General features: G+C 39.3%; 1 protein-coding gene across 15 annotated transcripts; it reads left to right on the plus strand.

The window, feature by feature from the left end:
* The first annotated feature begins 4,413 nt into the window (after window positions 1–4,413).
* Window positions 4,414–21,977, plus strand: LOC135112018 (solute carrier family 35 member C2-like). Of its 15 annotated transcripts, none has more exons than XM_064025850.1 (10): window positions 4,414–4,891; window positions 7,258–7,338; window positions 10,588–10,889; window positions 11,154–11,368; window positions 11,810–11,882; window positions 13,153–13,271; window positions 13,503–13,636; window positions 13,879–13,988; window positions 17,599–17,727; window positions 18,623–21,977. In XM_064025850.1, the coding sequence occupies exons 3-10, from the start codon at window positions 10,698–10,700 to the stop codon at window positions 18,788–18,790; spliced, it is 1,140 nt and encodes a 379-aa protein (XP_063881920.1). In that variant the 5' UTR covers window positions 4,414–4,891; window positions 7,258–7,338; window positions 10,588–10,697; the 3' UTR covers window positions 18,791–21,977. The 15 variants fall into 15 exon arrangements, with proteins under 15 accessions (XP_063881920.1, XP_063881910.1, XP_063881918.1 ...); XM_064025840.1 differs by having other exon boundaries at window positions 10,720–10,889; XM_064025848.1 differs by having other exon boundaries at window positions 4,414–4,870.
* The last annotated feature ends 3,090 nt before the right edge of the window (window positions 21,978–25,067 follow it).

Below are 25,067 nucleotides of genomic sequence, written 5' to 3' on the forward strand. Positions count from 1 at the left end.
AGTGTGAACTTAAAGTTTCTTGCTATCTCAAGCAACTATTTTAAGTCTTGATATTATTTCATTTCACAACACCAGCGGTGTTGGGCGCGCGCCCTTCCAGACATTGGCAGCCACTTTTGCCTGATGTGTGGACAGTCGGGTCACATTAAGTGTGGCCTCCGTGAAGTGGTTCCACAGGCGCGCTGTGGCTTTGAAGGTTCGCTGGTGTTGTGAGGAGCGGGAGGGAGGCACCAATACCTGCTGGCTTCCTGCCCTTGCTTGCCTCGTCATCCTCTGGTTTGGGTGTTGCAGCAGACACAGGTGGGGGTGAAGTGAGAGGTGTGCTGCACCTGCCTCCCGCCGGTGCTCCAGTGACGTGATTCTGGCTGCCATCTCCTCGTCTTCCCCCAATAGACGAAGAGCACGTCTCTGCACCGCGTCGAGGCGCCAGGTGTGGGTGGGGGCGCTGGACATCCACGTCAAGGCACCGTACTCCATACAGGGACGGATTTGTGCCTTGTAGAGATTAAGGATGCCTCGCGAGTGCAGACTACCCGCCACCCTACGGAGGGCTGACACACGCCGAGAGGTCTGGCGAGCTACAGACGTGATATGAGTGTCGTAGCGCAGCTCACAGTCCATGGTGACTCCCAGAATCTTGATGTGGTCCTGGAGAGGCAGCTGCATGCCCTCAAACCGTAGTTGTCCTTCCACGGCCTGTGAAGCGGAAGGGGACCGTGAGATGACCATCGTGTGTGTCTTGTCCGGAGCGAAGGTGACTTGCCACACCTTCCCCCACTCCTCTGCTACCTTCAGCTGTCTGTTAATGTTGGCCACTGCGCGCTGGTTGTCCTGGCGGCAGTAGGAGAGGGAGATTGCACAGTCGTCGGCGTACGCCTTGACTGCAGGTAGTTGGCGCAGAAGGTCGTCTGTGTAGACATTCCACAGGACTGGTCCCAACACTGAGCCCTGTGGAAGTGACGCTCCTATATGGGCGGGAGATGAGGTCTGCCCGTTGACAACAACCCGAAGCGTCCTTCCTTGTAGGTAATCCTCGAGTAGTATCAAGAGGCTGCCATCGATGCCCTTGGCTTGGAGCTTAGCCTGAAGGCCAGAGTGCCACACTCGGTCGTAAGCCCCCGCGATATCAAGGGCCACTAAGAGTGTGTCCAGGCCTTCGTCTAGGGTGTCCTGCCATTCTTGTGAGAGGAGGAGGAGGTCGGAAGTGGAGCGGCCTGACCGGAACCCGAACTGGTGGGGTGAGAGAAGCTGATGTTCGTCCAGGTGTTGCCATATGACTGATGCCACCAGCTTCTCCAACACCTCGCCCATCACAGACAGCAGGGAGATGGCTCTATAGTGACTTGGGTCAGACCTGGACCATTTTCTGTAGACAGAGACCACATGTGCCTCCTTCCAGGCTCTCTCTCTCTCTCTCTCTCTCTCTCTCTCTCTCTCTCTCTCTCTCTCTCTCTCTCTCTCTCTCTCGTTCCCCCAGCCATGGCTTCTGATAATTATATTCCTCTCAGCCCAGCCCCCACACTACCAGGTATTACATATCAAGACATTATTATAACAAAGTCACATTTCCCTTGCTCAGAAACTTGAGTTATACAAAAATACTAACAAACATTAATTTCGTTAGTCTTGTTTTTGTATTTCCACGTGTTGGGTACGTAATCAGTTTAATACTTTTTTTTTTCCCCACAGCAGGCAACGTCAATTCAGATAACACTGTAAATTGTTATAGTAAAAAAATGAGCTTCCATTATCTTATGCATGTTTGGTGGTTCGTAGAATTAGTATGAAGAGAGAAAAAAAAAGGGGAAGATTGATGATTTAGAGAGAGAGAGAGAGAGAGAGAGAGAGAGAGAGAGAGAGAGAGAGAGAGAGAGAGAGAGAGAGAGAGTCACCATTTTCTCCTACTTTTCTGAGCGCTGAGAAAAAAAAAAATATGTAAGGGAGAAAGAGAAAATGTTACCATTCATCTCAGTCATACAATTTCCTTTTTTTTTTCATGGTACTGAGAAAATAAGAAAATAACTATTTACTGAAAACATCACCAATACTTTCACTCAACATTTTTTTTTTCAGGATGTTGAGAAAAATAAGAAAAAATAACTACTTAAAGGGAAAAAAAAAAGGTAACGATGGGATTAATCTCACTCAACTATTTTGTTCTAGGTCATTGAGAAAAAAAAACATTAAGAATCACTCTTTAGAGGAAAGAAGAAAACAAGATAAATGGATATGTTGAGTCACAATGCATCTATATATATTTTTTTCCACAACGTTGAGAGAAAAAATAATCAAAAAAACTTAATCATATGTAGAGAGAAAGATGAAAATATACCACCATTTATTTCCCTCATAACAAAACTCCTTAACTTTTTCACGACGCAGAGAAAATTCTACACTCTAAACAATCATAACTGCCACCAAAACTTCCCTGTAACCTTGCAAACACTCAAAAAATATGCCGCATTTCAACAACAACTTAATGACCGTGAGAAAATCTTAACCTGAAAATGATAAAAAGCTAACAACACATGCATCAACTCTCACTCCCGCTTATAAGAACCTTGCTTTGAACTCATTCGTAGGTCAGTTTTATTTTCCTGGTGGCACTTCTAGTAAGCTGTGTTGGTAAATGTGCTGATGAATATTGGCGATTTGTGGTTTGTTTTGATCCTATGGTTGCGGCGCCATATACCACTCAACAAGTCAGTCAATCAGTCATTCAGTCACCCGTATGAATTCCTGAGTAAGTGCTAATAAAAATCTGAAGTGTAAAGATAAATACTGCAGAAATAAAAGTAAAATCGGAAAATAAAGTTAGTTTTTTTTCCCCCTCTAAGTAAAATTCAGAAAACTACTACTTTCAAAGGCCATAGAGATGATCACCTGGGTTCTCAAGAGTGTTTCTCCTGTTATTAATGTAGGAATATTGTTGACTTATTACTAGAACCATAAAAATGCCCTTAAAAACCCGAGTAACTTCAACTAAAATCTTTTCAAAGTAGTGGAGATACGGCGCAAGTCTCTCTCTCTCTCTCTCTCTCTCTCTCTCTCTCTCTCTCTCTCTCTGGCATTATGCGTCATCACAGTTTAAGACGCGCAAGTCAACAAAAACAACCCTTGTTTTCGCTGCCAGGATGACAACAAAGATAAGCTTCCAGCACACACGGGTGACATCAAACACCGCACAATCTCAGCAGCCTGACCACAGAGGCACAAGTTAGTATTAGACCCGTACTGGACGTGGACTCTCGGTGTAAGTAAGAAAGGTTGGTTACCACGGAGCAAAAGAAGTAGACAAATAATTAAGAAAGGAGAGGAAAAAAATTGAGAAGCAGAGGAAATGAGAATGAAAGAGAAAGAACGAATACGAAACCCATTAAATTCACGTTAAACTAAGCAGTGTGTCCTTGAATCTAGAAAACGAAATTCATGACTCAAACTCAAAAACAGTGTGTACATACCTCTGTGTTGCATAAGGTTAATAACGTTAGTAAGGTTAGACAAGGTAAGGTCAGGTTAGATTCGACTGGATTTGGTAACTTGGGTTAAATTACCACACTACAAACAGCCACCCCGGCTACTTTAGGGATTGGTAAGTTTTGGTTAGGTAAAATAGTGGTAGTTTAGATTAGACTGAATTAGGTTAAGTTAGGTTATACTTGGTAACTTAACCTATCCTAATTAAACTTATCCTTGCTGACCAAAAATGAAAAAAAAATAAAAAATAAAAAATAACTACCTCAACAACTAAGTAACTAACTAAATAAGTGAAGAGATATTGAACTATTATTTAACACCAAACGGCAACAGGAAATCAAACATATAACGTCAATATATTGATGTACACACTCAAGGCCACAGATGACGGAGACTTGCTCAATCTTATCTCTGCATGAAGTTGTTACATCACATTTCATCAACTGTATCCATGAACTCCCTGCAGGATGAAACACAACCAACACAGCACGAGCCAAGCTGTTTACATATTCCTTTAGTTTATCCACAAAAGCCATCCTAGTATACCAAAAACACGTCCAAATTCATAAACAAATATCTATAGTTTTGTCATTTCCACTGCATGTAAGAGAGAGAGAGAGAGAGAGAGAGAGAGAGAGAGAGAGAGAGAGAGAGAGAGAGAGAGAGAGAGAGAGAGAGAGAGAGAGAGAGAGAGAGAGAACGGACAGCGTGAGGAAATGTATTTACTGCTTATCAGGATATATGTAATTTACCATGTATATTAGGGTGTGTGTGTGTGTGTGTGTGTGTGAAAACCTTACATTTACAGCATACGTGTCTATGTATGTGCTCGTGGGTGTGTGTCAGACCGAGTGGCAGCTGCTGCTTGTGCCGGAGAGTTACCGGTTTACTAATTTCGTACTTTTTTCCGCTGAGATGACTCGCCGCTCCCCGCCGCCGCCAGTGACATGCTGGTGCACCTCTGGCGTAGAGGCGAGCAAGTGTTCAGGCCCCGCACCCTCACAACAGTAAAAAAGCAAACAGAAATAAACGTGACCATATACTTTTTTAAATTCTCTGTGACGTAACTGAAACGAAGAATCACCTATTACTATATATATATATTTTTTTTTTTAAGTCATAAGTACGTGGTGTTTGTGGTGTTTGGTGTTTAATCAGTGATATTATCGTGTCCTCTTCCGGTTTAAGTCTGGAAAGTGTTCTGCTCCGTCTCCTCTTTTTTTCCTTTTTTTTTTTTTCCCCTCACTGGATGGATGAAGTGATTCTGTTGTAAGAGTGATATACTACAAAGTGTCTGTGCAGGAAAGGAGTGAAGAATGAAACAAGATCTGAAGAGTCGCCACGCTTCCGATGTTTTTAAGAAGAGTACTAATGAAGACTGTCACAGGTAGAGGTAACATCTGTTTAATTATTTGTAAGTGTGTTTATTGCTTTGTTTACTATGAGGATAATGGTAATGGTGGTATTGGTGGTGGTGTGTATCACATAACCTTTCTCAAATAATATTGTTCACTTTTTTCTTCTGACCCTTGTGTGTGTTTCACTTTATTAAAATCGCTTGCTTTTAGTGCCTGTTTCTATAGTTATCGTGTGTGTGTGTGTGTGTGTGTGTGTGTGTGTGTGTGTACAAACATACATACTCGTACATACGTCCACACACATGACGCAGACGGGTTGGTGTTTGTACAAAGTTTTCATGGAAGTAACAAGCGGATGTCAGTAATACAACCGGTTTTTTTTTTTTTTTTTCTTCAATGTAGCACCGTTAACCTTGAGAAAAAGAGTTTACTTACACGCATGGTATTGACTTCATAAGAGCCAAGCATAACCTCTCTCTAACACACACACACACACACACACACACACACACACACACACACACACACACACACACACACACATACACAGACAGACACACACACACACACACACACACACAGGAGGATCAATGACGATCTATACCTACCCGTTATTAAGTCTGCCACGTGACAAGGGAAGTGGCTAGCCGCTGACTGCACACACACAAACACACACACACACACACACACACACACACACACACACCTTGCAGAGGGCACTGACTTGAAACTACGCAACAGTCATATTGAAAGGATAAGACTCCCTAACGTGTTACTCAGAATACAAAAGTGTTGGGTGAGCGAGCAGGGGGTGAGGGGGTTACATGAGGCAGTCGAGGTAAGGAAAACAAGGTAAGGTGAGGTAAGGCAGGTATGCGAGTACATTATAAGGCAGGGCGGTCGTGGTGGTGGTGGTGGTGGTGAAGCATACAGTCTGTTGCTCCTCGACCAGCTACTCACCGCTACGGCCAAGCAAGGTCATCTACCGGACACGAAGCACAGGAATCAAAGCACAGATGGAAAATTCATTGAACCTTCTGCCTACGTGTGTAAAATCAGTATGAGGGAAATGCATACTTAGGCAAATAAATAAATGCTGAGTATATCTGGACATGAAGTAGAAATAATGCCTTTCATGAGGAGAAAATTAACGAACTATTTACTGACTCACTCAATAACTAACTCATGAACTGACTAAATAATAATTAACTATTTAACTAACTGGCTAACTAAGTAACAAACTAACCAACTTACAAACTCGCTCACTCACTCACTAACTAATTAACTAACTAAATAAATAAATATACCAGAACATGACAGTAAAAATAATCACCACATATAACTCATGACAAAAAAGATTGTCAAAAAAAGAACGAAATAATACGTTTATTAGAGTTACCTAGCAAATGCCACCCTGATGTGGTGTTAAGAGGCAGTAATGGAGCAAAAAGCGAGAGAGAGAACACTTGTGAGGTGAAAAAATGTGCCTTGTGTGGCCATTTTAAAGTCATCAGTAAGTCATAAATCTAATACGTTGCTTGGAAGCAGAGTAAAACCTCATTACTATAACATCCAAACACACACATACACACACACACACACACACACACGCACACACACACAGTCACTTAACACTCTGCATGCACAAGTGTGAGAATGAGGACTGGATTTGGATGAGTCGGTGTGAGTATGTGTGTGTAGGTGTGTGTAACATCTTGCATTGAACAGTAAAGACAAGTTGTTTGTGCAATATTCCTTCAAAGTAAACGTTTCTATCATGCCTTGAAATAGTGCGTCTGTTAATACATTTGATTCACGTACGTACTGCAGTGTGGATGTGTTGTTGTTGCTGGTGGTGGTGGTGGTGGTGGTGGTAGTGTTGCATGTTGTGTAATGGTGTTGTAATTGCTGTTAGTATGGTGTGGCGTGTCCTGTTGTTGTTGTTGTTGTTGTTGTTGTTGTTGTTGTTGTTGTTGCTGTTGTCGCTCATACTGCTGTTGATCCTGTTGTTGTTGTTGTTTTTACTGCCATTGTTATTATTATTATTATTATTATTATTATTATTATTATTATTATTATTATTATTGCTTTTCATTGCGTTTTATCGTTCATGGATGTGTTTGAAAGCCTTTTACCATGCAATCTCTCTCTCTCTCTCTCTCTCTCTCTCTCTCTCTCTCTCTCTCTCTCTCTCTCTCTCTCTCTCTCTCTCTCTCTCTCTCTCGTTATGTTCTTACACTATTACATCAGTCTCAATTAACCAGAAATCTGACACGTGTGTGTGTGTGTGTGTGTGTGTGTGTGTGTGTGTGTGTGTGTGTGTGTCCGTCATTCTTAATTATATTCTTTAAAGATAATCTCCCCCCGCCCTCTCTCTCTCTCTCTCTCTCTCTCTCTCTCTCTCTCTCTCTCTCTCTCAAAGGCACAGGTATTATCAAACAGCAGAGAGTGAGGAGATACTCCGGTCTTCAGCATCCCTTCACATACCTCATCTACAACCGAGGTTAGTAGAGAGAGAGAGAGAGAGAGAGAGAGAGAGAGAGAGAGAGAGAGAGAGAGAGAGAGATCCATATACGATAAGAAATCGGTTCCCTCTTTCACGAAGAGCTTGACTGCTAATAGATCACAGGTCAGGGAGATAAAAAGCACGTTTATCAAGCTTATCTCTTCATGGCACACGTGACAACCATCTCCATCATCACCACTACCAGTACAAGGACCATTGCTACCGGCTCCGATGCCTTGAAAACAGCTGGAGGAATGATATGAAGAGGCTGTCGGGCCTGTGACATGTATGGATGAAACAATTATCTTGTGAAATATAGGAAAGGGATATCAGTGCTACTGGTGGGAATACCGTAGTTTACAAAAGGCTTATTATAGTTAGGCCCTTGGAAGAGACGCCGATCTACCTTCCCTTGTTGTTGCTGTGTGGGTGAGGCACTGTTATGCGGGCCCTCCACCACCACCACTTACATCAACTACAGCAATAACACACTTATAATGGAGATCATTATCGTTCCAACATCAGTTTTTATGCCAGACGAACCATACCCTCCATACATAAACAGGAGAATGTGAAGAGAAACGGAGATAGCATGAATGTCTTATATTTGTGTCTTATATTTGTGTCTTCACCTCCTCCTCCTCCTCCTCCTCCAGTTAATCCTTCTAATTATATCACGTTATGGTTGTTAATTAAGGAAGAAAAAAACTTGTTTCATCTGCAGCTAGACTGTAGGTAGTATGATTCAGAGCAAATCATTTCAGTTTATTTACTTCAAACTAACTAAGCTGTGAGACGCTCAGAACCTGTTTGACGATACATATCGAAACCCGTTTGAAAGATTACGGAATAAGTTTTTATTGTACTCTAGGAAACTTTTAAGGGACACGGCAGCGGACACAACGCAGTATTTCCACCTGTATAAACCTTTGTATATTCATCATCAAACAGGGAGGGACCTAAGTAGTATCGCACCAATACAATAATATTTATAATAACAAACAGATATCTCTCGAATAAGCATCAAATATTATCACATCCATTACGTGCTACCCATGAGTATCATTAGTAAATTAAAACTATGGAAAGCGAATGAATGAGTGACAGAACCGAAAGACCATACCTGCCATAAGAAAATTAAATAGAATAATAATAATAATAATAATAATAATAATAATAATAATAATAATAATAATAATAATAATAATAATAATAAATAATAATAATTAATAATAATACCAATGGGCAAGATAAAAGAGAGAAAGTCAAAGAAAACTAGGAGAGGGAAGTGAAGATAGTGATGAGCAGGTTGAAGGAATAAAATAATACTGAAGAAATTAAATAAAACTGTATCTATTGGGAGGGGGGAGAGAGAGAGAGGGAGAGAGAGAGAGAGAGACGCCACCTGACTGACGTAAACAAACCAGCGGTGAAGTGAAGCCGTCAAGGAAATTCGTGCCATAAACCCTTTCTGCCCATGTAGCGCTTGTACAAGGAAAACAACCCGCCCTCACGCTGATGTTCAGTGAGTGATGCCTTCAGAAATGTGCTTGCCGTGTTGTGCTGACCCATTTAGCATTGGTACACGCTTGTCTGGCTACCCGTTAACACCATATGATGCGGAGATAGGAGTGATGCCGAAGCAACATTTATGTTTTGTGTTTTGTACTCGTTTTTCACTACCTTTGCCCCCCAAAAATGCTTGCTCCAGAAAGGCTAAGGCGTGTATATCTTGAAAATCCAGAAATATAGCAATCGTGTGCTAATACTTGTCATAAATGCCTCAAATGTCCCTGAAGGAATATTTCGTCTTTTCATTTAAGGGTTTGACTAAATTAGATTAGGTTTTGAGTGCTGCCGTGCTTGTTATTGACCCACTTTGCTTTCCTACACTCTATCTAGGGACCATTTGACTCCTAAGATCCTGTATTGAAGTAACATTAGCATTATCATCCAAGGGTTAGGTCAGACTGGATTATGTTTAAATTGCAATCCTCAGGAATGTGCTTGTCATGTTCTGCTGATCCAGTTTGCTTCAGTACATTCAATCCGAGGACTCTTTGATCCTCAGAGGTCAAGACTGGGATGTTATTAAAGTAGCATTAACATTTTCATCCAAGTTAGTTTTAGAGTAATTCAATGTCAGTTTCACAGCTGATCATTTCATTGGCGATAGAACACTTTGGAAAAGGTATCATATTCTATCTGGAAATTAATATTATCTGGAAATTAGTAGGGTTATGTTATTTCCATATTCCCCCAAGGTTGTTATTAGTGCTGCTGACATATTTTTACCCTACCATACTCTTATTCATATGTAATTAATTTCTCTCTGTGTTCTATCAGTAGGAATTGTCAAAAGTGGTAAAGTATTCTCGACTGATTCCCTCTCTTTCTCTTCCTCTTGCTTGCTCTCTATCTCTCTCAGCATGATATGGAAGCAGAGTTCGAGATGAAATTAACAACAGTTATGAAAGGAAACTAGATTTGAAGGACAGATCTAAGCCGTACATACGAACTATTCAGAGAGAAATCCAGATTAGTGAAATAACTTGTTCGTTGTTGACAGTTGCCTTTCTGCCCTGTAAGGCCGGCAGCTTCTTTGATCAATTACTATCCTCCAAGTTTCGTAAGAACATAAGAACATAAGGGAAGCTACAAGAAGCCATTGGGCCTGCACGTGGTAGTTCCTGTATGAAACATACCTATCTATTTCCATCTACCACTTGTGAATACATATGGCATTATAATTAATTTAAAAATTACCTTTTTTTCTCAGGTACTATATTAAAATTGGTAGATGGAAGTCTCCATGGTAATTAAAGAACTGTTGATGCTAGTAAGGAGAATCTATCTGTTAGATTATACCTTAGCTCAGTAAAAATTGTCTTTACCCAAAGGTGTGCTTATTGCCCCTTTTCAAAATAAAGAAATTTAGAGATTGAGGCTTAAACATTTCTAGAAAGATATCTTTAGGGCTGACAAGAATTAATTTATAGTGTGAATTTTTTTTTTTTTTAATGAGTTATATATGTATATGTTGATACATTGGAAATTTGTAAATTAGTATCAGTCACAGATGTAGAATTTTCTCCATTTTTTTAGGAAAATGTTTTACATTTTCATGGAGAAATGCAGATTTTGTATTCATAAATTAGGACAGGTCAAAACTATTTTTCTCATAGCTTTAAAAACTTGCAAAATTGAATGTCCACATGAGTGAATTATTAAATGCTAACCATCCAGCCAGGTGTTGCAAAAGAGGTGCCTCAAGACCTTTTGTGTGAGAACACAAGAACATCAGAAAGTAAGGGAAGCTGCAAGAAGCCATCAAGCCTACACGTGGCAGTCCCTGTATGTGTGTGGTGTGTCCGGCAGGTCTTGTCAACATGACGGGACTGGAGGGAGCCGAGGGACACCGGGCCAGGAGGCGGGGCGGCCGCCGGCTGGGGCAGATCATCATCCATTGTATCAGGAGCCTGGTCCTCATCCTCACCTATTATGCATGTTCCATTGGCCTTACTTTTTATCAGAAGAGGTTATTTAGGGTGAGTTTCCACTGTATGTGTGCGTTTAATTTTCAAAACTTAAAATTTTATTTAATTTCAATAGCACTATCTACCACAGTGTTCATAGGTGGATGAGATGGTACTGTATTTTCAATCTTGTTACTTAACATATCATGAAAAGTAGTTCCTTATAATATAGGAAGGCTGCATTTCTTATTAACCTTCATAAACAGAACTGTATAATGACTGACAGACTGATAGAGGGACATATTCTTATTCTTTGTCCATGACCCTCTTTTCCAGGACTTCAAGTTTCCTCTAACAGTAGTCATAGTGCATCTATTTATGAAGTTTGTGTTGGCGGGGCTGTGCCGAGCCACCTACACCCTGGTCACCGGCATTCCACGAGTCATGCTCAGCTGGGACGTGTACTGGAGGAAGGTGCTCCCCCCAGGGGCCGCTGCTGGCCTGGATATTGGCCTCTCCCAGTGGTCCCTCGAGTTTATCACAGTGGCATTGTAAGTTGTTGCATATCTTAGGGAGTTTTATTATTGGTGATAAGGATTTGCTTGTTATGGGTGATTTCAGGGATGTTGTGGGTGATTCCAAGGATGTTATGCTCATATTATTATACTGTCATGAGTTACTGCACATCTTAGGGAGACGTGATTATTGGTAGACTTGCTTGTTAGAAGTGTTTTCAATGATGTTTTGCTCATATTACCACTTTACTGTTTTGCATTAGAATTTTCTTGTCCACATATTCATCCCCATACAGGAAAATAAGAATCTTAAGCAAAATGATGATGGTGATAACGTATTCAAAGAAATTATGAGCCATGATAATACTTTGAACTTATCTTGTAATACTGTACTTGGTCATAACTCATCCATGCATCACCAATACACTTGCATGGCTGTGTGTACGTCTGTAGTTATTATTTCACATTTCTTTTCAGGTACACGATGTCAAAATCTACTGCACTGTTATTTATTCTGGCATTTGCTATTATTTTCAAACTAGAAGAAATGGTAAGTCACAGCCCAACCGTTGCACTGAATATTATACTTCAAAATGCTCTGTAGGTGTGTAGCTGACAAACCAACATACTTTCCAACAACTTAAGAATGATGTCAGGTAAATTAAGCCAGTGAATGTGTAATTAAATAATATGAATTCCAGTAGTAGACAACAGAGGCTGAATGGCCCAAGAGTTAGGAATTAGATGTTATTTGTTAAAACTAGATTATTTCAAGATTTTTCATGTCAACTGTGTTCACTGCATTCACTTACCATACAACATAATAAAAAGTTCCGAGACTAGACCAATATACAAGAAAGTATTTGAGTTTGTGCACCATTCCCTTAAAAACAGTCCACTTAAGCAATAATACACTATTCCCAAACAGCTCCCACTGCCAAAACATATTCAGAAAGTCATTCTTGGAGTGTTTGAGGCACCTTCCATGATTTCCCTATGGTATCAAAATGGTGCCTCTTCAACTACAGCGTTATCTTCAGGAAAAGGAAGAAGTCACAAGGAACCAAGTGTGGTGTGCAGGGCAGATGTGGAAGGGTAATAATGTCATTGTGAGCAAGAAACACACTGGGAAAGCTTGGTGAGAGAATTAATTGTCAAAGAGCATTCATTTGGCCCTGCACCACATTTCAGGCCTTTTCCACTGAATGTTCTCCCTCAGACATCTCAGAATGTTGTAGTATACCTGGTTGTTGATAGTCTGGTCCTTGGGGATGAATTCATAGTGAACAACCCCATAAATGTCAAAGAAAATGATGTGTGCTCTTGGCCACACTGCAGACCTGCTTCATCTTTGGTTCCTCCATGACAATGCATCCTCTCACCAAGCCTTATAATGCTTAGATTTCTCGGCCACATCACCATGATCACCCTTCTGCACCTGCCTCAATCAACAGATTTAGCCTTGTGACTTCTTCCTCTTCCCAAAGATGAAACTGCAGCTCAAGGAACACTATTTTGACACTGGAGGAGAATCCGTGTGAATCAGAGTGCTTGACACATTTTAAGGACAAGGTTTTCAGAATGATTCATGCCTCTAGGAGCACTGTATCACCACTCAAGGGAACTGTCTTCAAGGTGCTTTCTTGTGTATGGATCTAGTCTCAAAACTTTTTGATACCATTTACATTAGAATGTTATTGGTTACAGAATTTGAGTAGTTAAGTTTTCTTCACACTTCCTCTTATTTAAGAAATCCCCTTTTATCTAAAAAAGTGAGCTCGAAACTATCAAATCTTGTTTAATGCTATTAAACTTTGCAGAGATGTACAGTAGTGGTACTGGTGGTACTTATCGCAGGAGGTCTATTTCTCTTCACCTACAAGTACACGCAGTTTAACCTGTTTGGCTTCATCCTAGTCATCACTGCCTCTCTACTCAGGTATACTTATGGCTGCCATCTGAATGATGTCTTGTAAAGTTCATGGAGTTCAGCAAGTTTTTGGGTATAAGGTTTCTGTCCCAGTATCTCTTTCACTCTTAGTTATCTTTCTCAGCAGGAGGGGTTCTAGTAAAAAACACCAGTATGTTAATGAAAAGCAAAAAGTAACAATTAGGTGTATGCATTGGGCACCACTTAATTACACAACTCATGCAGTCTTCCCTTCTGCAGTGGTTTGCGGTGGACACTTTCGCAGCTGGTGATGCAGAAGTCAGAGCTTGCCCTGAGCAACCCCATTGACATGGTGTATCACATTCAGCCTTGGATGACAGTGGCACTGCTTCCTCTGGCTGTGGTAATGGAAGGTGGGTTGGTATGAGCACAGCATTGATGAAAGATTACTGCCAGCAAGTTTTTTTTGTCTTTGTAATTGATATCAAAGGAAAATTTACGTACACAATAATTGGTTCCTTTATAACTCATAGAACCAGCATTGTAAACAAGTTTTCCTAATCATTACTTTACTCCCCAAAATCTAATTCCATAGCTGGAAGGGGGACATAAGCTCTGGATGATGTGAAAGTTCCCTTGCTCTTCTTCCTGACAGGCACGGCAATAGCAGCAAGTGAGTATGGCTTCAGGTTCACAGACTCCAGTGATGTCATGTACATGTGGGGAAGAGTCATGTTTGGGGCTGTCTTGGCCTTCTTCATGGAGGTGAGTTCAAGAGCTGGTTTTTCTCTTTCACACTAACATGAAGTGTCTGTGAGAAATCCATGACATGACATTGTTACACCCAGAGTTCATCCTTACAAATTCATCATTTTTACTGGTCACATTTTGGGATGCCTTCACATGGGAATGCTGCAGAACTGCTTCCAAGATGCCTTGTTTGTGTCTTGTCTCACTCACTTTCATTCATTTCACATCATACATCCTCCACATTGAAAAATAACTGAGTTATCCTAATCCCTCTTGAACAGTCTGTTAATATCAGTCATATTTCTATATCCATATCATCTCAGGATATTCCACATCACTGTTACATCCCATAAATCACTCTAACTTTCATTTCCCACAATAAACCTTAACAAACATTCCCTTAATCTCCTGCACTTTGTTACTACTACTTAGAAACATCTTCTGTCACTTAACCCATGCACTTAACATTGCCTTTCATGCCTCACAATTCAATGGCACTAGAGTGAAGTGGAAATTTATATTTTTTATCAATTCCAGTAATCCTATTATAATAATACACATATTCTTTATATGCCCTGAGCTTTTAGCACCTGTACTGTTTCAGTGATCTGAATCTAGACTTACTACTTCAATTAATTTGATCAATAAACATAAAAAACACTTCCTGAGGAGGTTAAGTGAAGAGAAACATATTCATATGTTTCAAGAAGTAATACTTGGCAATTGATGTACAGTACACTTCACACCATGATAAGATAAGTAGCAACTGTAGTTGTGTGAGCTGATTAAGCTTGTTATTCTTTCCTTTCTCTTATTTATCAAGGATAGTAAATGCATATCCACATGACAAGTAATGTAGGAAACTAAAACAATAATTATAACAGAACATCCTAATCATGTTGGTGCCCATACAATGTGAAATATATAAATATACACGTTTCTTCCTAAGAAATTATCTTTCCATCCAAGTATGAAGACCTCTTAAAAAAAAAAGAGGCCAAGAGAAAATAAAAAGACCAAAAGTAGAAAGCAAAGGAAAAACCTGTTCATGTCATACTTAGCATATAATACAAACTCCTATATTTAAAGATGCAAAATTGATTAGCAACTGAAACTATTAGTGATTTGGTAGTGAATTAAATGTTTGTGAACTCTTTAAATATATAACCAACCAATTAAATTTTTCTTAACTTTTAAAATAAATTGCTTTTATAATCTTAGCCATCATATAGTTGTTCCAAGTAAAAGAATAACAGATCTGATTGAGTTAACTTTCAACTGTTGCCACCAGGGAACAATCAAAGAGTGCAACAGTAGTATCAGTAAGCCAGACAACTAAATGATGAATGGGTGTCTGGCTCCAAGTCAAGACCATCCAGTCTATGATGATGCAAATGTTCATCAGAAGGCCAGACTCTTCACCAACCAGTAACTAGTCATCAACAGGATTGAGATGCTTACAAAGTGTTCCACTGAGAGATTTACAGGGTGTTGCAATCACAAAACACAAAGAGGTGAATTTTAGGGTAATTTTAAACACCAATTACTAATAAGTTTCCCACCACCAGATATTGTAATTTATATTGTACCCAAAGTAAGACAAGGATAATAGATATTTTCTTTATTTTCTTCTTTTAATCTATTTTATTGTTTTCTCTGTCTTAAATAACATCAAATGACAAAAATTTCTACCATTAACCACTAAAAAGTTGTTTGATGGACACTTTTCACCTAGCCTCCCCCACAATGCAGGAAGACACACCCTGCCTCCCTGTATGAGCATTTGGGACAGGGTGAGTCCACTGCATTACAGGGAAGGAGAGTTAAATGTGTTAATCAAATGACTTTTAATGACTAATGAAAGTAATTAGAAGAAAACATAATGAGAATGATACCAAAACCTTAAGTTTTGTGTACTATAACTGGGGCACCTTGTATGTATATGACTTGATTAATGATTTGAAAGGGATGTATTTTTGTAGCCACCATATTGTGCGCCTTTCTTCTTTTTACACTGCCTTGAAACTTCCTCAACGAAAAACAGTATTGAAACTCACTCTAAAATAAAACTATTGAAACTGCCTAAAGAAAAAAAAAAAAACAGTATTGAAACTCCCTCAGAGAAAAAAACAATACTGAAACTCCCTCTAAGAAAAAACGATAGTGTCACGTCTTTCTTTGGAGCAACTTGGAAATGCTGAGAAATTGATATGAATAGAATAGCTACAAGAGGCTGTCTCTGGGGACTGAACCAGAAATGTCACCAGTCAGACCAAGATAAGGTTTTTTGTTAGCCTTGACTGTCCAGACTTTACAACAGCAAGTGTCCACTATCTTCTGTATCTGCCTTGGTCATTTACCTGATTGTCATCTTATCTCCCATGTTTTCTTTACATTCTGACTACCACCACCACCACCACCACCACCACCACCACCACCACCACTGAACACATTCCTAGCCTCCACATTACTCCACCTTTGATGTCAGTGGTGCTCTTAAAAAGAATTCCAAATCATGAATTTATTATAATTGACTTCAGAATTTCTTACAACATTATTCATCTCACACCATAAGCTCTATCACCAATGCTATCATACCATTTCCTTTTGCTTTCTACTGTATAAGCTGTAATAATAAACCAGTTAGATATTCATGCCTTCTATTGCAGGTTAGGTTATTAAGGGGACAGTGAACAGAATCCCTTGTCATGCAACACTCTCAGAGAAGGACAGAGAGTAGAAAAATTTACAAGATAAGGGGAAATTTGTAACAAAACCCCTCTCTTTGATATGGATAACTCAATGCTGCAATCATTAATTTCTCTTTTATTCATTAGCTGAGAAAGCATGTTCTTTTGTTAGCAGAAAGCCTTATCCTGTGTGTGTGTGTGTGTGTGTGTGTGTGTGTGTGTGTGTGTTTGTGTTTGTGTCATTCACCTACGGTCATCTGCTGGTCACCCAGCCAGCTGTTACTCTATGGAAAGAGCTCAGAGTTCATAGTGTTCATCTTCAGAGTTCAGAGTTCATCTTTGGGTTGAACTGAGACCACTCACACACCAGAACAGCAAGGTCACAACTCCTCAGGTTACATCCTATACCTACTAGCTGCTAGGTGAACAGGGCTACACATTAAGAGGCTTGCCCATTTGCCTCACTGCACCTGGGATTCAAACCCAGGCCTTCTTGGTTGTGAGCCATGCATGCTAACCACTACACTACGTGGTGTGTGTGTGTGTGTGTGTGTGTGTGTGTGTGTGTGTGTGTGTGTGTGTGTGTGTGTGTGTGTGTGTGTGTGTGTGTGTGATGTTTCCTAATCCTGCTTTATAGTATATGTTATTCATTTATTATTCATCCCTTTCAGTTTGGATGTGTTTTGTTTGCCCTTGTTTTCACAGATGCTGACTTTCAGATTTGAGGAAATATAAAATGGAGCCAACAAAATATTCAAACTCCAGACTCACAATGTGTTACTGATTTGTATACTTGAAGTCAGAGTGGAAATGAGGGCAAAGTGTTTATGTTTTTATTAACAAACTTAAATAACTCTCAGCTTACTAATGGAGAAGTAATAAGTACTTGGCTAGTGTTGCATATGATACTTAAATGTGTGATTAATATATTGCAGGTGTCAGAGTACCTGGTAGTTTGCTTCACCTCATCCCTCACTTTCTCAATCGCTGGAGTGGCCAAAGAAATTATGACTCTCTCCTTGGCTGTATACATCTACAATGAACACCTTTCATACATTAATTTAGTAAGTTCCATATGTCATTCTAAAACATTAAGACACCTGCTGCTGTTTTTGTTTTGTTTTTGTGTCTAGTTATGCCATTCAGTGTCTTTCATACTCCAGTTCCTATCATTATGTGTTGCTGGTATGTATATAAACCATAACCTTAAAAAAAAAAAACGAACAAAAGCTTTTTTGTACGAGGTTATGATCATGTCACGTGTAAGTGAAATTTTTCAAGGCTGTATTAGTTAAGAGGGAACAGTGACATCTAATATCTATGATGTATCAATTGATCTCATTCATCTTATTTATGTGGATGTTTATAATTAATTAATCAAATTATAATCTTGTCTCATGGAGAGAGCCAACATAATAATCGCAACACAAAACAATCCTAAAAACAATAACCCATCTTACATATTACACATCACACAAAAGAACATGATGCAATTTTAGCTTTAGCTGTCAAACTCACAAAACAACTTTGGCTTCACAAAATATACAAGTGACTCATGGTTTACACAAGTAGTTTTTACACGAGTTTGGTTTAAAATGACTGCTCATTTGAACTATACAAATCATAAATAGAATTATGTTATTGCTTCATCTTTTATTTTTAATATTAAGATTAATAGACAAGGAAAACTACAAGGATTAGTATTATTCAGTCACCATGTACTATGTAAATAGATTTAAAGACAAAATAGTGTAATTTAACAGATCAAATCCCCTAGCTCCAAATTTCCCTCAGTTTTTATTTATTTATTTATTTTATTTATTCATTTATTTCTGACACAATTCCTATTTACAAGATGGCTGGAAGCCCCTATATAATCATGTAAGCTGAAAGTCACTTATACAGTTTACCCGAGTGCCTGAACATCCTCTCTGTACCCTAACACATTGCCACACACAGGCCGGCTTGGTGCTGTGTATCATCGGCATCACCCTCCACGTGGTGATGAAGGCCCTACATCCCCCCAAGACCGTACCACACCCGCCCCTCACCCCCTCCGACTCCCACCAGAAGGTCCCACTGCTCTCTGACACTGATGGGGAGGAACATGAGCTCTTTTCCCGGTAGTGTGAATTTGTATCCTGGTGTTTGTGGTGAATCTTCTCAGTGGGTGTTTTTGTACATGAGTTTTCTCTCCACTGTGAACTTGTTACACTGAGACAGACTCTTCAGCTTGTGTTGTTTGTGATACTATGTGACTGTATTTTTTTGATATGGTGAAATGTAAGGTGTTCCGGGTTATTATCTGAGTTCATTTTTGCTTTCGTTTTTTGTCTCGTGATGAGGAACAAATACATAATACAACACGGTGATAAAGATCTTTTGATAGTATTACAATTTTGTATTGCATAACTAACACCATTTCATTTGTAATTCCTAGTCATCCTTTGTATATTTTGATAAAAAAAACTTGTTCTCTAAACTTTCTGATCTTTCAAGCACAAAGACAGTGGTATTTGAAGTACTGCATAAGAACAAATTTATTCAAAGAAACAACAATTTTAGGCAACCCCAATATTTCTTGAAATCAGTTAAGTAATAATTTCTGAAACAAAATCATAAAAATTCTTACTTGCCTGTACAAAAATTGCCAGAAATCAGGTGTTATCATGCAACAGGATGGTGACTCTGATTTTGCTATTATGGTTGTGTGATATGGACTCTGACTTCCTGTATGATGCAGCAAATCAATAGTGACAGAAAGGCATGTATTCGTTAGATTATTACGAAGGCTTGGCACTGGCTCAGGAAGGCTAAACCCCAGCTCTGAGTACACAGGCATGACATCCTGCATGGTGCTCAGCATTGCTCATCAGGTTGTTTTTGTATGAGACTGCCATAGGTGGACAAGACCAGGAGGCCATACACAAAGCACTTCACTCTTATCTGTAGCAAGGTAATCAGTGGATCATACTGTGTTCATAATGGGACAGTTGCCCACATGGAGGCTCACTCTGAAAGAACCCAATAGATGGTCGAAGCAGTGTGCCTTGTCTCATGCACTACATTGACGAATACTCACAGAAAGGTCATCAAATCCTTCAGCCTCTTTACACGTTTACACGCTTACACACACACAAAAGAAAAAAGAAAAAAAAGAAAAAGAAAAGAAAAAAATTTAAACCATACATTTCCGTATCCAAGATTTTTTAACCAAGCAGTTTTCCTATTCCACAAACTGTCTACAGGTTTAGAATCCTTTACATACATGTAATTTAAAAATTCAGAAGCTTTTGAGTGCTGTTTCATATATATATATATATATATATATATATATATATATATATATATATATATATATATATATATATATATATATGAGGCGCGCGGTGCAACAACGACGTAACCGAGAAATGGAAGTTTCGAGAAAAACGCGCTCAAAGTTAAACACTGATTGCGCACAATACGGTACCCTTAAATAAGTAAGTATTATACATCATTTGAAAGGTCTTGGGTAGTTCTGTTTGGGGATGTAGGTTTCGAAGTGATAGGTGACGATTTTGGGTGGATGACTTACGCGTTAATTAACGCGTATACCGTAGGTAATAATTTTTTTTCCCGATATTGTTTTCATTTGTTAATAATGTGTTAGAGCCTATTACACATAGTATTAGGTGAAAGTTTCATGAAGATTGGAACATAAATAAATTTTTTATGAATTTTTTTCCGAGCGTAAAAAATAAAACTTACTCATTACCGGCTCATTACCGGCTCATTACCGCTCGACTTTGAGCCTTAGTACAGGTGCTTAGATGGTCGAATATGACTTGGCCGATATCACCACGAGACTTTTACACCCTTCTACCACACGGAGCAGGCAAAAACACGAAATCTCAAATTTCACGGTTACGTCGTTGTTGCACCGCGCGCCTCATATATATATATATATATATATATATATATATATATATATATATATATATATATATATATTCCTCATCTTGCAACACATGGTATTTTTCCTTTATGGTGTTTTCAGCTGTAAATCCATCTTAAGCTGAGGTATGATTGTGTGTTTTCCAAGATCTGAGGAAATCTGGAGGCAAAACCACATCTGTGCCCAAATATTCCAAATAAAGAATTCTCTACCTGTATAACCATTGTGAAACAGTTGAATCATGCATGGCATCATCCAGCTTCACAAAAACTCCCAAGATTGAATGAGAATACATTTTTAGTTTCATATGTCAGGATGATTCTTGTTTGCATTTCTCTTGGCATGAAGCTTTACAGCTGGTAACTACTGCTGTTACATAGGAGGCTTTATATTATTTGATGATTGATAATAAGTATTCATGAAACTGCTTAAGTGTTCAAGAACTTGCCACCACTGCCACTGTGCAACAGAGTGCTGTGTGAAGACAATGTTGACTGGATTAAAATGTTAACTAGCAATGTTTTCCATGTGATGTTCATACATGTGTCTGATATTCAAGTGACTTAAATAGGATGAAAAGTACCATTTTCTCTCACTACTGAATGCCACTGCTTGGTGACGTGCAAAGGATATTTGTTCTCTGATGGTCTCACTGCCTTCAATGAAAGTCTTCCCATATAAGCTCAGAGATTTATCTTAGTGAGTAGTCTCCTTTTTTTACACAGTTGTTAAGGATGATTATTTTTAATCCTCAGTTTATTGTATCTTAGAAGATGGAGCTTCAGTTTTGTTGAAAGTTTCCTGGCACTGTGCTATCTCAGCTTTTCTATTTTTCATAGAAATGTTTTGTTAAAGTTTATTTACATATTTTCTTGTACAAGGATGAATAAGAATTTTCTTCCTTGTGATTACAATCCATACTTTAGAGCTGTTGGAACACAGCTTGGTCCAATCTTTCAGTATTCTATTGATACCTTACATATTAATCATGGAAGGGATAATTTTCAAGTTGCAACATCCTGAGAATGGCCCAGGCCGGCAACCACCAGTGGACCAAGGATGGTCATCAGTTAAGTCTTGTTTTAATATTCTGAATCAACTGAGTGAAGAATGTGCTCCCATTTTTCTACTTGTGTTGCTGTGCCATGAGCACTCCTAACATTTCCTGACTGATGTTTCATCTCATAAGCATTCCTGTATTAGTGTGCATAATATTGTCCTACAAAGAACTATTTATTTACATTCCTCTCCTCACTACTTCAAGGATGTCAACAAAAACACTTTTTTCAGTATTTTTGTATCATTGAAACTTTTTTGGTTTCTTAAAAGAAAAACTGACATGTACAAGAAACCATAATACTAGTCTAACACCACGAATATTCTTTTATTGTCAAGCCTTTTTATTTCCAATCCTTGATGTTATCTTCCTACCTAGCCTGTTTCAGTGGCTGAGTGAACAGTGTGTGTGTGTGTGTGTGTGTGTGTGTGGAGTTGGTAAATTATTGATAATTTACTAGACTGGCTATTCCTCACTTTTAAATCATGTGAGGAATGGATAAAAAAAAAAAAAGTAGTGGAAACAGATGCACTTTGTGAACTATGAACACTTAAAGCAAAAATTTGTGTTCAAAACCAGGAAGTAGGTTAGCAGAAATGAAGCATTGCTGTACCGTTTGACGTTTCAGTGCAAGACAGCCAAAACACGCAGTGGAATGTTCCACAAGGAACACATGGGAAGTTCAGGAGGGTTAGCTTCTAGACCAACATGTCAAAAAGAACCTCTGAGGGTACATTGCAGAACAGAATGAAGAAAGGATCCTCAGTAATAAGAGCAACAACACTATCAGATAATACATTCCACAGGTGAACATATTAAAAAAAAAAAAAAAATGAATAGTACCACAGTGACTTTGCAAGCTTACGTGGTTCTTTCTACATACATTAAAGTTTAGTGGTGATATAGGCCCAAAACAAATAAATATATAAAATACAGCATTCATAGTTGGGTTGCTGACGTAACCATGAAATATAGTTTAGGGGAGACTGTTCTAGAATGAGAGGTTGCTCCCCCACACGCTAAGAAAACCTGCCAGTGTCCTTTGCCTTGTAAGTTATGACAAACAACAACCCAAATGAGGTGCTGGAGTTGAAAATGTAGTGGTAGTTGGGTTACTGCTGCACCTGACAAGCCAGTATTTAAAATTGAGATGTGGCCAGAGTAGGCACCACGTTAGTATACAAACGAGTGGTGGTAATAATTGCGTATTTACAGTAGTTATTGATAATGATGGTTATTCCAGATGAGATAAAACTCATGAATTACTGAATACTGACTTGGCAGGGAAAGCACCACAATGTAACATATGACAGAGGAACCAAAACGGGCGCTAATAACAGAGTACTTACAGTAGAGGCAGAATTATTGCTGCTGGTGATGGTGATGTCAATAGTAGTGCTTATTAGTTCATTTTCACTTTGCTGATGAACACACCGTCACTGGTATCAGTAATACACTTCACATTATAACACACACCAACGTTACTAACTTCGAAAACCGCAGCGGGCCTACGTCATAACAAGCTTTTTCCCGCCAGTCGCTATCCCGCGCTCTGCCTTGCTCACTCCCTCCCTCCTCAGCCTCCTTCTGGTGACGTCACACACACACACACACACACACACACACACACACAGTTTATTGACCACAGCTAATCTATCTCTCTCTCTCTCTCTCTCTCTCTCTCTCTCTCTCTCTCTCTCTCTCTCTCTCTCTCTCTCTCTCTCTCTCTCTCTCTCTCTATATATATATATATATATATATATATAATATCCATATACAATACAATGTCTAAAAACATATTTTTTACCCCAGAACAATTCATCAAACATTTATTGAGTTTGAGAATAAAAGTAATTACAAAGAGTAACTTCCAAGCATCAAAGATTCCAAGCATCAAAGATCCAAGTATCAAAGATCCCTACCAAAATTATTTAACACACAACCCTTACTAATTGATTTATGATATATACAAAATATGGAAAGTGAGGCTAACCAAAACAACCTGATTCAAACAGCCTGTAGAAATAACATCGTAGTTAAATGTAACACCGCAAAACATCATGGATCACCGCTGTCCCAGGATGCTCCCCGTGACGCGGTACATCGCCGTAAGTGCCGCCAACGTCACCCACACCCATACTGTTTTAGGATCTAAAATAATAAGTTTGGGAACAAGGCTCTAGGTCATAAGCTACAAAGAGTTTGATTTTTCTTCCTTTTGGGAACAAGGCTCTAGGTCATAAGCTACAAAGAGTTTGATTTTTCTTCCTTCCTGCCGTGTCAGTCAATAGACGCAACAGCATCTGCCTGTTCTCTATAAGGAGTGAACCGCTGGTACAGGATTATGTCTTACAGTTTAGAGTGAACTAGTAACGCTAATCCCGTGGTAGTTGCTAGTAATAAGTCTTTCACCTTTTTGAAGATAGTGAATAACTTAGCTTGTGTCCATGATGCCGGGTACCGCCCGGAAAGAAACATACTGTTATGTCACTAGGTTCATGATCCACTGTGCCGGGAGTAGCGAGATGCTTGGAGGAAGTCCGTCTTGTCTGCAAGCCTTGTCTGGGTTCATTACTCGAATCTGGTGTTCCACCTCTACAGGAGTTACTAGGTCATCGAGGATGGGAATAGTTACATTAGTATTAGTATAGTCAAAATAAGTCACATCATCTGGATTTGTATCTTTTCAAAATATTGTTCGAACCCTGTATCGTTCGGTCAGCTCTCATCACCACCACTTCCCATGTACATCACCCTTCCAATCAATTGCTCTCCATACCCTGGAGTCGTCTCTGCCTTACAGCAAGCGCTCCCATGTACTTAAATCACCTTCAATGGTAACATCAACCAACAGTTCTCATAGTGAGCTTAGTTGTAGATAGGCAGCGGTGATATGATTAATAATCCCCTAACGACTCTGCCCTCCTCGAAATATTAGTCAGTGTCACTATGAAAATATTCATGAAAAATTACATATTGGCTAGGATGTGTGTGTGTGTGTGTGTGTGCCCTGGCTAGAGTCAGATGAGGGGATGAAGGGTCACGTGAATCCTCTCTCTCTCTCTCTCTCTCTCTCTCTCTCTCTCTCTCTCTCTCTCTCTCATAACAGTCGTAACGTGACTACTGTAACGAACAGACAGCAACGTCACTAGTGCTTAAATTAGCTGTTGGTTGTTTACTCGGGTGTGTTGCCAATGAGTGACATCAGCGGGGAGGAAGGTGGGGAGGCCAGGAGTTCTATTATATGGGCAGTGGGGAAACGAGGGGGTTGAGAATGGGGAAGCGAGAAGGTGTATAACACAGGGAATGTGGGTGGTGGGGATGGGGAAGCGAGGATACATATATTATTTGACGTATTATTTAATAACATGTCAACTTTTTTTTGCCGGCAGTCCGTTTGTGTGTGTGCG

The sequence above is a fragment of the Scylla paramamosain genome, chromosome 23 (genome assembly GCF_035594125.1).
Source record: "Scylla paramamosain isolate STU-SP2022 chromosome 23, ASM3559412v1, whole genome shotgun sequence".
Taxonomy (NCBI): domain Eukaryota; kingdom Metazoa; phylum Arthropoda; class Malacostraca; order Decapoda; family Portunidae; genus Scylla; species Scylla paramamosain.

Excerpts from the sequence above, each read along its gene's own strand:
- LOC135112018 (XM_064025840.1), top strand. The coding sequence starts at position 4,828 with ATGTTTTTAAGAAGAGTACTAATGAAGACTGTCACAGGTAGAGGTAAC. Across the intron at positions 4,892-7,257 it reads TAACATCTGTTTAATTATTT|GCACAGGTATTATCAAACAG; the intron begins GTAAGTGTGTTT and ends TCTCTCTCAAAG. Across the intron at positions 13,637-13,878 it reads TCTGGCTGTGGTAATGGAAG|GCACGGCAATAGCAGCAAGT; the intron begins GTGGGTTGGTAT and ends TCTTCCTGACAG.